The 12,818-nt window shown below is 41.2% G+C and overlaps 2 protein-coding genes across 2 annotated transcripts in view; one reads left to right on the top strand and one right to left on the bottom strand.

The window, feature by feature from the left end:
* Window positions 1–12,818, bottom strand: part of UBE4A (ubiquitination factor E4A) — a 42,441-nt gene continuing 29,623 nt past the window's right edge. The window contains exons 17-20 of the mRNA XM_059182211.1: window positions 6,802–6,982; window positions 6,235–6,382; window positions 4,118–4,275; window positions 1–2,978 (exon numbers count right to left, since the gene is read on the bottom strand). Of these exons, the coding sequence (XP_059038194.1) occupies window positions 2,849–2,978; window positions 4,118–4,275; window positions 6,235–6,382; window positions 6,802–6,982 (617 nt within the window). The 3' untranslated portion in view covers window positions 1–2,848. The remainder of the gene's footprint in view (window positions 2,979–4,117; window positions 4,276–6,234; window positions 6,383–6,801; window positions 6,983–12,818) is intronic.
* LOC131836628 (cytochrome c oxidase subunit 7C, mitochondrial-like) lies at window positions 11,806–12,251 on the top strand. Its single transcript, XM_059182226.1, has one exon. It carries the CDS (start codon window positions 11,913–11,915, stop codon window positions 12,102–12,104), a length of 192 nt encoding a protein of 63 aa, XP_059038209.1. The 5' UTR covers window positions 11,806–11,912; the 3' UTR covers window positions 12,105–12,251.

Below are 12,818 nucleotides of genomic sequence, written 5' to 3'. Positions count from 1 at the left end.
TTGTAAGTCAGGTGTTCATTTATTAAATACAAGCTTTGAACAAACACCCCCAGGCAAGTTTGACAAGAAGTAACCTTCCTGGAATGTTTCAAAGTACAGTTATGTTGATCAAATTTTATTTCAATCAACCTTTTTGTTTTTTTATTTTGTACCTTTTTTCTTTTTTTTTTTTTTGTCTAGGTTTTCCTGTGTAGCAGTCAGAGCATGTGCATTATTTCCTCACATGACACCAACAGTGCAGCATCAGCCTCTCTGGCTTGTAAAGGCACCCAGTAGACTTATGCTCTGGGCAATGGCTGCTTAGCAACCAGCATCAAAGAAAGTAATGAAGCTTTTGTAGACTGTGATACCAAATAGCAACTGGCACCTTCACCTGCACCATTAAAAAACCTTTAATGTTTGTTTTTACATATCCATTACAAACTATACTAAAAAAAAAAAAACAACAAACCAAGATTGCTTGATAAAGCCTACTTAAATAATTTTCCAAGTTGAGTTATCACCCTCTTGGTAAGCAATACCAGAGCTGATAAAGAGTCTTCATTTTCCTATCATACTCCAGCAAAGCCAACACGGAAAACTGGGTTTATCAGAAAGTCTGCTCTAATAGATTTTAGAGCTGTTTCTGAGTTCCAGGTAACAAAACATCTCTTTAAGCTTCCAAGCGCATATACGCACCATGGTGTACACCAAGATGATAATTTTTTAGTCTCATTTTTGGGATGTTCTTAAATTACTTCAAGGAAAGAAAAAAAGGCACAGAGGACACTTGGTTTCCTTACCAACAGTGGCCTTAAGCTATACACTTGCCTTTGTGATGAGTTTAAAGATACTCAGCAGCATTAATGGTGCCGTAGCCATTCATAAAAAGTTTTAGGAAAAAAAAAAAGCTTGCCAGGAAAGGCTTACAATCTGAAGACCACAGAAGTAGAATACAGACACAGATACAAGAGGCAGCATAGAGGTGGTTAATTAGAAAGCTGCTGGGAACAGCTGCCTTCTGAGGTTTTGTGCCCATTTTCCCTCCAATTTCCTCCTATAAAACTCTGGTGTTTTCCCCACTTAAAAACAAAAAATGAAAACATCCCATTAGATTGGGTTTGGAAGATAATTTTAAGTAGACAGAAGCTATTTTATACACAATTCATTCTCAGAAAAGTAAAGGAGGATAATAAATATGAAATGAAGCTCATTTTAAGAAAATAAACAAATCCTGGTAACCCAAGCCTTAAACGCCCAGGTGCACATTGAATCTTACATTTCGGCATTTCTAAGAGTCCTAGACTCCTTTTTCATTTTTAAGCACAGCAATAGGCAACATCTACTTTATACCTAGTGTGGGATGCCCTCTGATGTAAGGTTTTCCAAGTGATGCCATCAAAAGCACATTAAGGACTGCTTAGAGCAACTCGTGCTAGAATATCCTAAAACTACCATCTTACTTGAAAGAGGCCATGGTTAAAGATGAAAGTGACCCCTGTTTCTAGATCTTTTCACTTCCCTTGTCACTTATGATACCTTTAGGCTAACAGGGAGAGTGACATAATCCATAGGAGAATGTGCCTCACTTAGCATTTGGTAAGCCGTGCAACTGAGTAGGGAGCTGCAAGCTCAACTTGCAAAAGTGGGACCCATCCGCCTACTAACTCCAGGGGGCTATGTGGATATTTAAAACAGCTATGGACAAGGTTGTGCTCAAATTCCTACTTTATTAATTGATGACCTAAGGCTGAGTTAGACGCAGCTCTTGGAAGTTAGGTCACAAGCCCAAACAAACATTAACTATATACATGTTATAGTATCAGAATTTTGTCTAGAGTGTGTCAGTAAACATGGCCACACAATGCATACATCTTACCATGGAAGAGACAATATAAAGTTGTACTCAGTTTACACTAGACCAATATAAAAATGCACATGGTGTCTATATTACTGAAATATATTGTTGATAACAGTGTCTCAAAATGACATCTTTTGATGGTTATAATATTTGTTCCCTAACTTTTCCACTCAAGCCTAGTTGTGGCAACAGATTTCCATAAGACAAAGAGGGCCTAACAGCCTTTTTTCTTTCACTTCAGAATTTTCTGAATTATCAAATATTCACGTTTGTCCTACCAATCCTAAAAATACGAAACTAAGTTTTTTGTGGTGATGACAGCCCTAGGGGAGAATGTTTGTCCTCCACTGGATCTCTGAGTGATGAGATAATACAAAATTAAATATTACCAACAGAAATTGCATGAAGATTCCTTTTTGAAAATCTCATCTATTCTATTCAAAAGCCCAAACAAATCAAGGTATCTGCTTTTGTGTGAAAGGTTATTCTGTAATATAGCAGAACTGTAACAAGAAAAGGGCCGACATCCAGGTCATGAAGACCAGTAAATACCTCGATGACACAGGACTTTCTGATGGTGTCACCTGTCACCAAAATATGTGACATCATATACTTAAAAGCTGGGCTCACCAAAGGTATTTGAGCAGTTCTTGACAGAGCAACAGTAAGGTGGCAGGAAGGTTTAATAGTTGAAGTTAATATAACTTAAGGAAGGAAAAGAATGAAGAGTAGGAAGAGAGAACAAAGGGTACAAATGAGTGGTCATTTCTAAACTTGGTGCTGCTATAATCAGCATAATTTCCTGCAAGCCAGGAGAGCACTGTAAAATTCTTAGGAATAAATCTAAATTGTCATAATTTCAGCAAGAGCAGTTCTCTAGTTAAAAACAGAAAGAAAGAGAGAAAGAAAGAAAAGAAAGAGGAATGGAACCAAAAAGAGAGAAACCACAAACAATTGCTTATCTACATTCTGGGGTTGGTTGTTTTTGGTTTGTTTAGTTCACAGTATTTATTCAAGTTGCTCCTTTTGTTGTTGCTTCCTCTCTGCAAGCCACCGTTGGATTTTTTCTTTTAGTTCTGTGTTTGGCCGGATCTGGTCCATGGTGAGGGGACTACGGTTAAAGGGATCGGTTTGGTCACTGGGACAGAGAGAGAGAAAGGGAAGGTGGTTATTTCTGTAAGCTCGAACTGCCAAAGCCCAAGCTAGAAAAGCGGGCCCATCTCCCTCTGAGAATGAAGCCGGACGTGCTGTAAGTCTGAGTCAGGGGCTGCCTTGAGGTTAGAAAGGAGACGAGACAAGAGAAAGAGTGATTCAGGAGGTTCCTGGGTTCTGCAGATTATTTCGCTAATTGTCTCTCTGTTACTTAACAAACTTGATTTTCACATTGCTACTCAGATCATACTTGGTTGGACTGCAGAGAGCCTGCACACTCACGTCAGCGTAGAGAGCTGCTGGTAGTGTTACTGACAGTCTCTTGAACAGTCTAAGGTGTTAGGGCATAAAGCTTTGGAGAATAACACCTGATTTACTTAGCTGACTGCTGCACAAGTAAACACAGATTATGGCTTCCTGACAGGTAAGGGGGTTTAAAGTATACTTCAAGAGCTGATTCTATCTTCTATCTGTATCCTGAGGCCACAATAAAATATAAATTTTCACTGACATTTTGGAAAAGACAGATCGCCTACTAAAGCATTATGCGTGTAGTGAATGCTTAATACCAAATACCACAAAGTAGAAAATTCCCTTTTGCAATGTTTAAAAAATCGTATTCCCTTAAATTTGGGTCAACTTATAGAACTTCATTTTAAATAGGAAGAGCTTCTCAGTACCCATGTCAACCTTATGCAGCAGGCCCCAGCTGGACTCGCTGGCCACCGTGGCTGAGTGAGACAGCAGCAGAAGCTGGCTTAACCTATGCATGATGGCTACAGTGTATACTGGACTTAAACAAAACAAACTTCTCATATTTTTACACCTTAAACACAATTAAAACAAGTTCAAGTCTTCAGGTTAATAATTTATAACATCTGATAGAAATGATTTCTTCAAGGAAGGAGCAGGTAAGGGGTTAGGGCCACCATTTCTCAACAAAGTGTCTCGTTTTGGATGTTTAAATCCTTAACAGTCAACTGATATACCTCTCCCGAAATGCCTCTCTAACTCATTTATAAATCAACAATATGAATCACATCCTGGGTGTATTAGGAACTGGGGAAAAAGGAGAGCAAACACACACGTCTATTGTCTTGAGGCTGCTCTTTGGGACTTGCATACCTGAGCAAATGTCTGGCAATGGTGGATCTATCCACAGTGACTCTGGAGGACGGCAGCACCACAGGGTCAGACATAAGTGTGCTCATGATGGGATCCAGAAACTCATCACAGGCGTCTGCGTAGGTCTCCTCCTCCTGTTGTTGGAGGTCAGCTAGAGACTAAGCACAAACAACTGGTCGTTAAGGTGAATTCACAGAGCAGCTGAATTCCAAATACTCAGTGACTATAACCTTAAAAGGTCACTGAGGACCCTTTAGAGTAACAATGGCAATTCTCAGCCTTTAAAAAAAAAAAGATTTTATTTATTTATTTGACAGAAAGAGACACAGGGAGGGAACATAAGCAGGGGGAGTAGGAGAGGGAGAAGCAGGCATCCCCCTGAGCAGGGAGCCCAAAGACAGGCTCGATCCCAGGACCCTGGGATCATGACCTGAGCTGCAGGCAGCCGCTTAATGACTGAGCCACCCAGGGTAGCTTTATTTTCTAAAGAGGCCAGGGACGTTATAAAAGCAAGCTGAGCATTCAACCCCAACTCCCAAACCTCAGTGTGGCTCAGCGGCTGGCAGTCATGACCAGAGATGGGTTTAAGTGTTAACAAAGAAACTTATCACACACAAGATCCTCCTGGCAGCAGTCCTACTGTAAATGTCATCATTGCAAAGGGGACAGTGGTAAGAGAGTTATTTGCAGAGTCACTCATGCAGTCAGTGTATGAAAAGCAGCTTCTGGTTTTAGGTACAAACAGGTATGGGAGGAGTTTAAAAGTAGCTTCAACATTTTGATCCCTTCATGACTCTAGTTCCTCAGGGACCCATCTGGCTAAGCTCTAGGCAAGATGGAGCTCAATTCAATAAAAAAAGTAATTCAGTGAAGGGAACATGCATGTTAACAAAGAAGGTTTTCTTTCTTTCTTTTTTTTTTTTAAATAAGGAAGGTTTTCTATTATTAGAGCCTGTGACATGATTTTTCCTTCTTTGTAACTAATGGAGCTCTGTCAAACTCCACCAAAGGGGATTAGTTGAATGTAAGATAGTATTTTCATCTACAAAATATATTACTATTCCCATAGAAGCCAACTACTAACTACAAATATAATGAACAAAGAAAATCTAGGGTGCCTGGGTGGCTCAGTGGGTTAAGCCTCTGCCTTTGGCTCAGCTCATGATCTCAGGGTCCTGGGATAGAGCCCCACATCGGGCTCTCTGCTCAGCAGGGAGCCTGCTTCCCCCCTACTCTCTGTCCCTCTCTCTTCCTCCTTGTGATCTCTGTCAAGTAAATAAACAAAATCTTAAAAAAAAAAAAGAAAATCTATACAAACCAAAAGACTAAAGACAACTGATCTTGAATTTTATCTGAAAAAGTTTTGCATTAACAATATAGATTTTCAAGTCTATTGTAACACTGTACAGAAACAGTCTACAAAAGGCTGTATATTCTTCTCTCCTAGTAGAAGCTTCTTAAATCAATTTTCTGTTCTTCCCTTTCACGTTGAAAAGAGAATTAAGAATATGGTAGTGATGATACGATGATATGGTGATGGATGGAATTCTTTAATTACAGTCTTGTACACCTGAAACTAACATTGTAGTTTCTAACCGGAATTCATTTTTTTTTTTTTTTTAAAGATTTTATTTATTTATTTGACAGAGAGAGACCACAAGCAGGCAGAGAGGCAGGCAGAGAGAGAGGAGGAAGCAGGCTCCCTGCCGAGCAGAGAGCCCGATGCGGGACTCGATCCCAGGACCCTGAGATCATGACCTGAGCCGAAGGCAGCGGCTTAACCCACTGAGCCACCCAGACGCCCCCGGAATTCATTTTTTTTTTAAAGGTTTTATTTATTTATTTGACAGAGAGGGAGAGATCACAAGTAGGCAGAGAGGCAGGCAGAGAGAGGGGGAAGCAAACTCCCTGCCGAGCAGAGAGCGTGATGCAGGCCTCGATCCCAGGACCCTGGGATCATGACCTGAGCCCCAAGGCAGAGAGCCACCCACTGAGCAACCCAGGCGTCCCAAGGCAATACCCTTTTCACCCCTTGAAATAGGGTAACCAGCAGAACAGTTGAGTGAACACAGTGATTTCTACTGAGTAAGTTAATAAACAAATCCTCCTTGCCTTACCTTGATTCTCTCTGCTAAGTTGCTGAAAGCCACAATCATATTCCCGGGCTTATTTATTTTCTTGAGGACTCGGACTGTCTGTGCAAAGAGAGTTGGGGAATAGGAACGTCCATCCTTGGGCACCGTAGCACAGAAGTTCTCCTCATCCCTGGAAGGTCAGCATCAGAAAGAAACTGAGCATCAGAGGAAAGGTCCTGAGGAACAAGGTTCCTCATCTCTTACATGCCATCAATGTTCTTTTGATACAGAAAGATTTCTTCTAATTTTTAGGAATGAAGTCTATCAAGTCTTCCGTAACCTTAAAAAGAATACTGCTTTTCTAAACACTGGTTACAAGTATTAAAGTTTACCTTTGCACAGATACAGGCAGAATGCTGAAAATTTTAAACAGTGTCCCAGAAGTCAGACAAAATTTCATGATTAAAACTACGTAAAATTCTTTCATCAACCAACTAGAAATGAACCATTTCTTTTCTATTTCCACATAATTACCAGTCATTCCATTATCAAAACCCCAAATTAGAACATCAGCATTCCCTCTGGCTTGCCCAATTAAATCTCAGGTACCCAAGATTTAAGTAGATTGTGCAGATATCTGATACGAGCTGCTGGGGTTTGAAGTCAAATTCACTGAAGTCCTTGACTTTTAAGGCCCCCATCTTGGGGCCAACCAGGTGCTGCAGGAAGTAGTTCAGCATGGAGATGATGCGCTCAGCCAGGAAAGGATGCACAAAGAGTGATTTGATCTCTAGAAAAAAAGGCAGTCTGTGAAAACTCAACCTATAAGTCATCTTTCACTTATTATGTCTTAAAGTTTCACTTGGAGACCTCTGGGGAATGTTTTAAAAATTATATGAGTAATACATTTTCATTGTAGGCATGTCACAAAACATTGGTGAGCAAAAACAAATTATCAAACTACCACCCAGAAATAAACACTGTTAACATTTTCAAATACATCCTTCTAGCTTTTCTGTCCATATTTACAAACATACATATTTTTAAAACAAAATGATTGCATGTATATATTCTATAACTTACTTTTTCATTAGCCATATCATAAATATCTCACCATTTTGGTAAATATATGTCCCTGTGTTGTCCGACATGATAGCCAGTGGCTGGCCTGACGTGTCTATTTAAGTTAATTTCAAAATTCAGTTTCGTAGGCACACTGACCTCACATCTCAAGTGTTCAACAGCCACACATGGCTAGTTTCTACAGTATGAGTCCAGATTTATAAGCTTTTCCATAAGACAAAGTTCTGTAGGGTAGCAATGATTTGTACTTTTATTTTATTTTTTTTATATTTTATTTATTTGACAGAGATCACAAGTAGGCAGAGAGGCAGGCAGAGAGAGGGGAAGGGAAGCAGGCCCCCTGCTGAGCAGAGAGCCCGATGCGGGGCTCGATCCCAGGACCCCGAGATCATGACCTGAGCAGCAGGCAGAGGCTTTAACCCACTGAGCCACCCAGGCGCCCCAATGATTTGTACTTTAAAAAAAAAATTTTCCTCTTCTTCCTCCTCGATTTGCATTCTTTTTAATGGCCACACAATTTCCCAATGTGTGTTATGTGTGTTACTTATCTTTATTGCTAGACATTATTTTTACTGCTAGACATTCTATTATAAACATCTCATATCTATTTACACAAGAAAGATTTTATTTTTTAAAATTTGTTTTTTGAAGATTTTTAAAATTTATTTGACAGAGATCACAAGTAGGCAGAGAGGCAGGCAGAGAGAGAGGGAAGCAGACTCCCTGCTGAGCAGAGAGCCTGATGAGGGGTTCGATCCCAGGACACTGGGATCATGACCTGAGCCGAAGGCAGAGGCTTAACACACTGAGCCATCCAGACGCCCAGAAAAGATTTTATTTTTGAGGAAACTCCACACCCAATGTGGGGCTCACACTAACAACCCTGGGACAAGAATCATATTCTCCACTGAATGAACCAGCCAGGTGCCCCACCATTTCACTTATTAACTTCACTATGTACATATTTTGCAGTTACTACTTCCTTACAATGATTTTGTAAGGAATTGCTAGGGCACAGGACATAAACTCCAAAAATTAAAAAAAAAAATACATTAACACATACCTTGTCTTGGTAAGTTAGTTTTAGTTTTAGTCAGTCTATTGACTCCACTACTGACAAGAGTTTAGCTCGTATTTCCTGTCTTTCTCTTCCAAATAGAAATCCCAGTATCTAATAAAATCTTTGGTTAAATAATTTAGTTTATGTCATGAAGATTGTAAAAATATCACTCACAGCAGAGCCATATAGTATCCTAGTGATTACATATATAAAATAAGACATATACTAAAAAAAAAAGGATTTATCTATTTGAGAGAGACAGAGCGGTTGTACGAGTGGGGGGAAGGGCAGCAACAGAGACTCTTCAAGCCGACTCCCCACTAAGCACTGAACCCAATGCGGGGCTCTATCCCACAATCCTGAGATCATGACCTGAGCTGAAACCAAGAGTTGGACGCTCAACCGAATGAGCCACTTAGGCACCCTGGTAATATATATACTTTTTAATATAACTTTGTAAAAATCTGTTTGCTTATTTTCAGAGTACCAATCACTAAATCTTTCTAACCTCTCCACCAGAAATGTAAAACTCTCGATAGGATTTCCTTCTTTCTTTCTTTTTTTTTTTAAAGATTTTATTTATGGGACACCTGGGTGTCAGTCAGTTAAGCCGATGCCTTCAGCTCAGGTCATGACCCTGGGATCGAGTCCTGCATCGGGCTCCTTGCTCAGTGGGGAGCCTACTTTTCCCACTCCCTCTCTCTGCCACTCTGTCCGCTTGTGTTTTCTTTCTTTCTGTCAAATAAACAGATAAAATCTTAAAAAAAAAAAAAAGATTTTATTTATTTGACAGAGAGAGACACAGAGTGAGAGGGAACACAAGCAAGGGGAGTGGGAGAGGGAGAAGCAGGCTTCCCACAGAGCAGGGAGCTTGAAGGCTCTGTCTCAGGACCCGGGAATCATGACCTGAGCCGAAGGCAGACGCCCAATGACAGCCACTCAGGCGCCCCCTCAATAAGATCATTTCTAGCAGTTCTGTATTTTTTGGAAATGCTCCATCTGGAAGCTCCCATCTGTCACTTCAATCTGGACTCCTTGCTCTATCAGCCTGTTGCATGGTGGTCATACAAGTTCCTTTTACCACCATCCTGGACACTTTCTTTGTCTCCAATGGGATTCCACCTTCCTCCTCTGGATTTACTCTCTCACTTTGATGGAATGTATCTTTTTTTTTTTTTTTTTTTAAAGATTTTATTTATTTATTTGACAGAGATCACAAGTCGGCAGAGAGGCAGGCAGGGGGAGAGAGGAGGAAGCAGGCTCTCCGCGGAGCAGAGAGAAGATCCTGGCATCATGACCTCAGCCAAAGGCAGAGGCTTTAACCCACTGAGCCACCCAGGTGCCCCTTGTCTTTTTTTTAAGATTTCACTTTTGGGGGCGCCTGGGTGGCTCAGTGGGTTAAGCCTCTGCCTTCCGCTCGGGTCATGGTCTCAGGGTACTGGGTACAGTGCAGGGCTCTATCCCAGGACCCTGGGATCATGACCTGAGCCAAAAGCAGAGGCTTTAACCCACTGAGCCACCCTGGCGCCCCTGGAATATATCTTTTTTAACTTCTCAAGGAACGCTGTACTGGAAGTAAATCTGATGCCTTCACCCTTGAAAATGTCCTCATGTTTACCTACAAACAGAAATGACAGTGAGGCTGGTTATGGCATTCTGGGCTGAAAAACTATTTTCCATGAGGAGTGTGTTCCAGCTTCCAATGTCATTGTTGGGAAAATCAAAGACATTTTATACTTAAAACACTGGACATTAGCTGACTTTTCTTGGGACATTTTAGGCTCTTCTCTTTACCTTGATTTCCTGAAATGTCACAAAGTCACCTCAGAGTGAGAGTTTAAAAGGTCCCTGTGCCAGGCACATTGTGGCACTTTCAAGTAAGAGGCTTTTAGTTTCTGAGAACTTTTGGTATTATTTCTTTGGTAATTTCCTCCACACCATTTACTCTTTTGAGACTTTCTGGATTGATCCTTTGTTTTCTTATCCTTTCCATTTTAATTTCCAACACTTCTTCTTTCTTTTCTACTTTCATGGAAGAGCTCCTTCATATGATCTTCTAACCCTTCTACTGACAGGTAAAAATTACTTGAACTTTATTTTCAGTATCCAAGATCTCTTTCTTGTTCTTTGAATAGTACCGTTTATTGCCTCTTTGTTCTTGTTTTATGGACGCTAGATCTTCTCTTATTCCTCTGAGATTATAAACAGCTCTTAAAAATGTTTTCATCCAGGGATGCCTTGGTGGCTCAGTCAGTTAAGCCACTGCCTTCAGTTCAGGTCATGATCTCAGAGTCCTGGGATTGAGTCCCACACTAGGCTCTTTGCTCAGCAGGGAGCCTGCTTCTCTCATTCTCTGCCTGCCCCTCTGCCTGCCTGTGTGTGCTCGCTCTCTTTGACAAACAAGTAAATAAATAAAATCTTCAACATTTTTTTTTCGGGGCGCCTGGGTGGCTCAGTGGGTTAAGCCGCTGCCTTCGGCTCAGGTCATGATCTCAGGGTCCTGGGATCGAGTCCCGCATCGGGCTCTCTGCTCAGCAGGGAGCCTGCTTCCCTCTCTCTCTGCCTGCCTCTCCATCTACTTGTGATTTCTCTCTGTCAAATAAATAAATAAAAAATCTTAAAAAACAAAAAAACAAAAAAAAACCCAAACTTTTTTTTCATCCAGTATCTGTGTTTCATGTTGGAGGATTTCCTCAAATGTCTGGCGATTCTTGGTTATCATTTCATATGTAATCAATAAAAAATTATTATTTTTTAAGAAGAAATATTTTACTTCCTTTTTTTTTTCTTAAGATTTTATTTATTTATTTGATAGGCAGAGATCACAAGGAGGCAGAGAGGCAGACAGAGAGAGAGGAGGAAGCAGGCTCCCCGCTGAGCAGAGAACCCAATGTGGGGCTTGATCCCAGGACCCCAGGATTATGACCTGAACCGAAGGCAGAGGCTTTACCCCACTGAGCCACCCAGGCGCCCCTTTACTTCCTTTTTTAAAGAATATATATATATATATATATATTTTTTTTTTTAAGATTTTATTTATTTACTTGAGAGAGGAACAGTGAGAGAGAGCATGAATGAGGAGAAGGTCAGAGAGAGAAGCAGACTCCCCATGGAGCTGGGAGTCCGATGCAGGACTCGATCCCGGGACTCCAGGATCATGACCTGAGCCGAAGGCAGTCGTCCAACCAACTGAGCCACCCAGGCGTCCCTAAAGAATATTTTTAAGAAGAAATATTTTACTTTTTAAAAAAAATACTGGGATGCCTGGGGGGCTCAGTTGGTTGGACAACTGCCTTTGGCTCAGGTCATGATCCCGGAGTCCCGGGATCGGTCCCTTATCGGGCTCCCAGCTCCACGGGGAGTCTGCTTCTCTCTCTGACCTCCTCACTCATGCTCTCTCTCACTGTCTCTCTCTCAAATAAATAAATAAATAAAATCTTAGGGGAAAAAAACCCTACTCTTCCCTTTTGGCTCCTACGCGCTGAGGAGCAAGGTCGTGAAAAGAGGAGGACCTCGGGGGTGCTGCCGTTTGTACCGTCTCAGGCTCTGAGCTTTTCACAAAACTTCCAACGGCGCTATGTTGGGACAGAGCATCTGGAGGTTCACAACCTCTGTGGTCTGTAGGAGCCACTATGAGGAGGGCCCAGGGAAGAATTTGCCATTTTCAGTGGAAAACAAGTGGCGATTGCTAGTTATGATGACTTTGTACTTTGGATCTGGATTTGCTGCACCTTTTTTTATAGTAAGACATCAATTGCTTAAGAAGTAAGGATGTTTTAATTGATCCATCAAACAGATGTGGAAAGGAACATTTTAAGAGGTGCAGTCTCTTTGAAAAATGGATCAAACTCTTGAATTCAGCATACTCAATATGTTTGTAAATAAACTTATGGCATGAAGAAAAAAAAACAAAAAACTTCTAAGTCTTGGGGCACCTGGGTGGCTAAGCGGGTTAGGCTTCTGCCTTTGGCTCGGGTCATGATTTCAGGGTCCTGGGATCAAGCCCCACATTGGGTTCTCTGCTCAGCGGGGAGCCTGTTTCCCTCTCTCTCTCTCTGCCTACTTGTGGTAGCTCTCTCTGTCAAACAAATAAATAAAATCTTTAAGGTCATGATCTCAGGGTCCTGGGATCGAGCCCTGCATCAGGCTCTCGGCTCAGCGGGGAGCCTGCTTCCCCCTCTCTCTGCCTGCCTCTCTGCCTACTGGTGATCTCTCTCTGTCAAATAAATAAATAAAATCTTAAAAAAAAAGATGCCTAATAAACACATGTGGCAAGTGGCCACCGAACTGGATACTGTAGCTTGAGAGGGAGTACAGGTAAGTGTCTTTGATCTACCACATTTAACCAGAGTTCAAGAATGTTTTCAGGTTAATACACACACTCTCCCCCAGATATATTTATATGGCTAACTTGTTCTCAAGAAAAATTATACTAACTTATGCTTTCTGGCAAGCTGTGTGAGGGTGAATGTTTCTCATTTCA

Source organism: Mustela lutreola, chromosome 1 (assembly GCF_030435805.1).
Source record: "Mustela lutreola isolate mMusLut2 chromosome 1, mMusLut2.pri, whole genome shotgun sequence".
In the NCBI taxonomy this organism is placed as follows: Eukaryota; Metazoa; Chordata; class Mammalia; order Carnivora; family Mustelidae; genus Mustela; species Mustela lutreola.
This window is presented reverse-complemented; position numbering and strand designations above follow the sequence as displayed.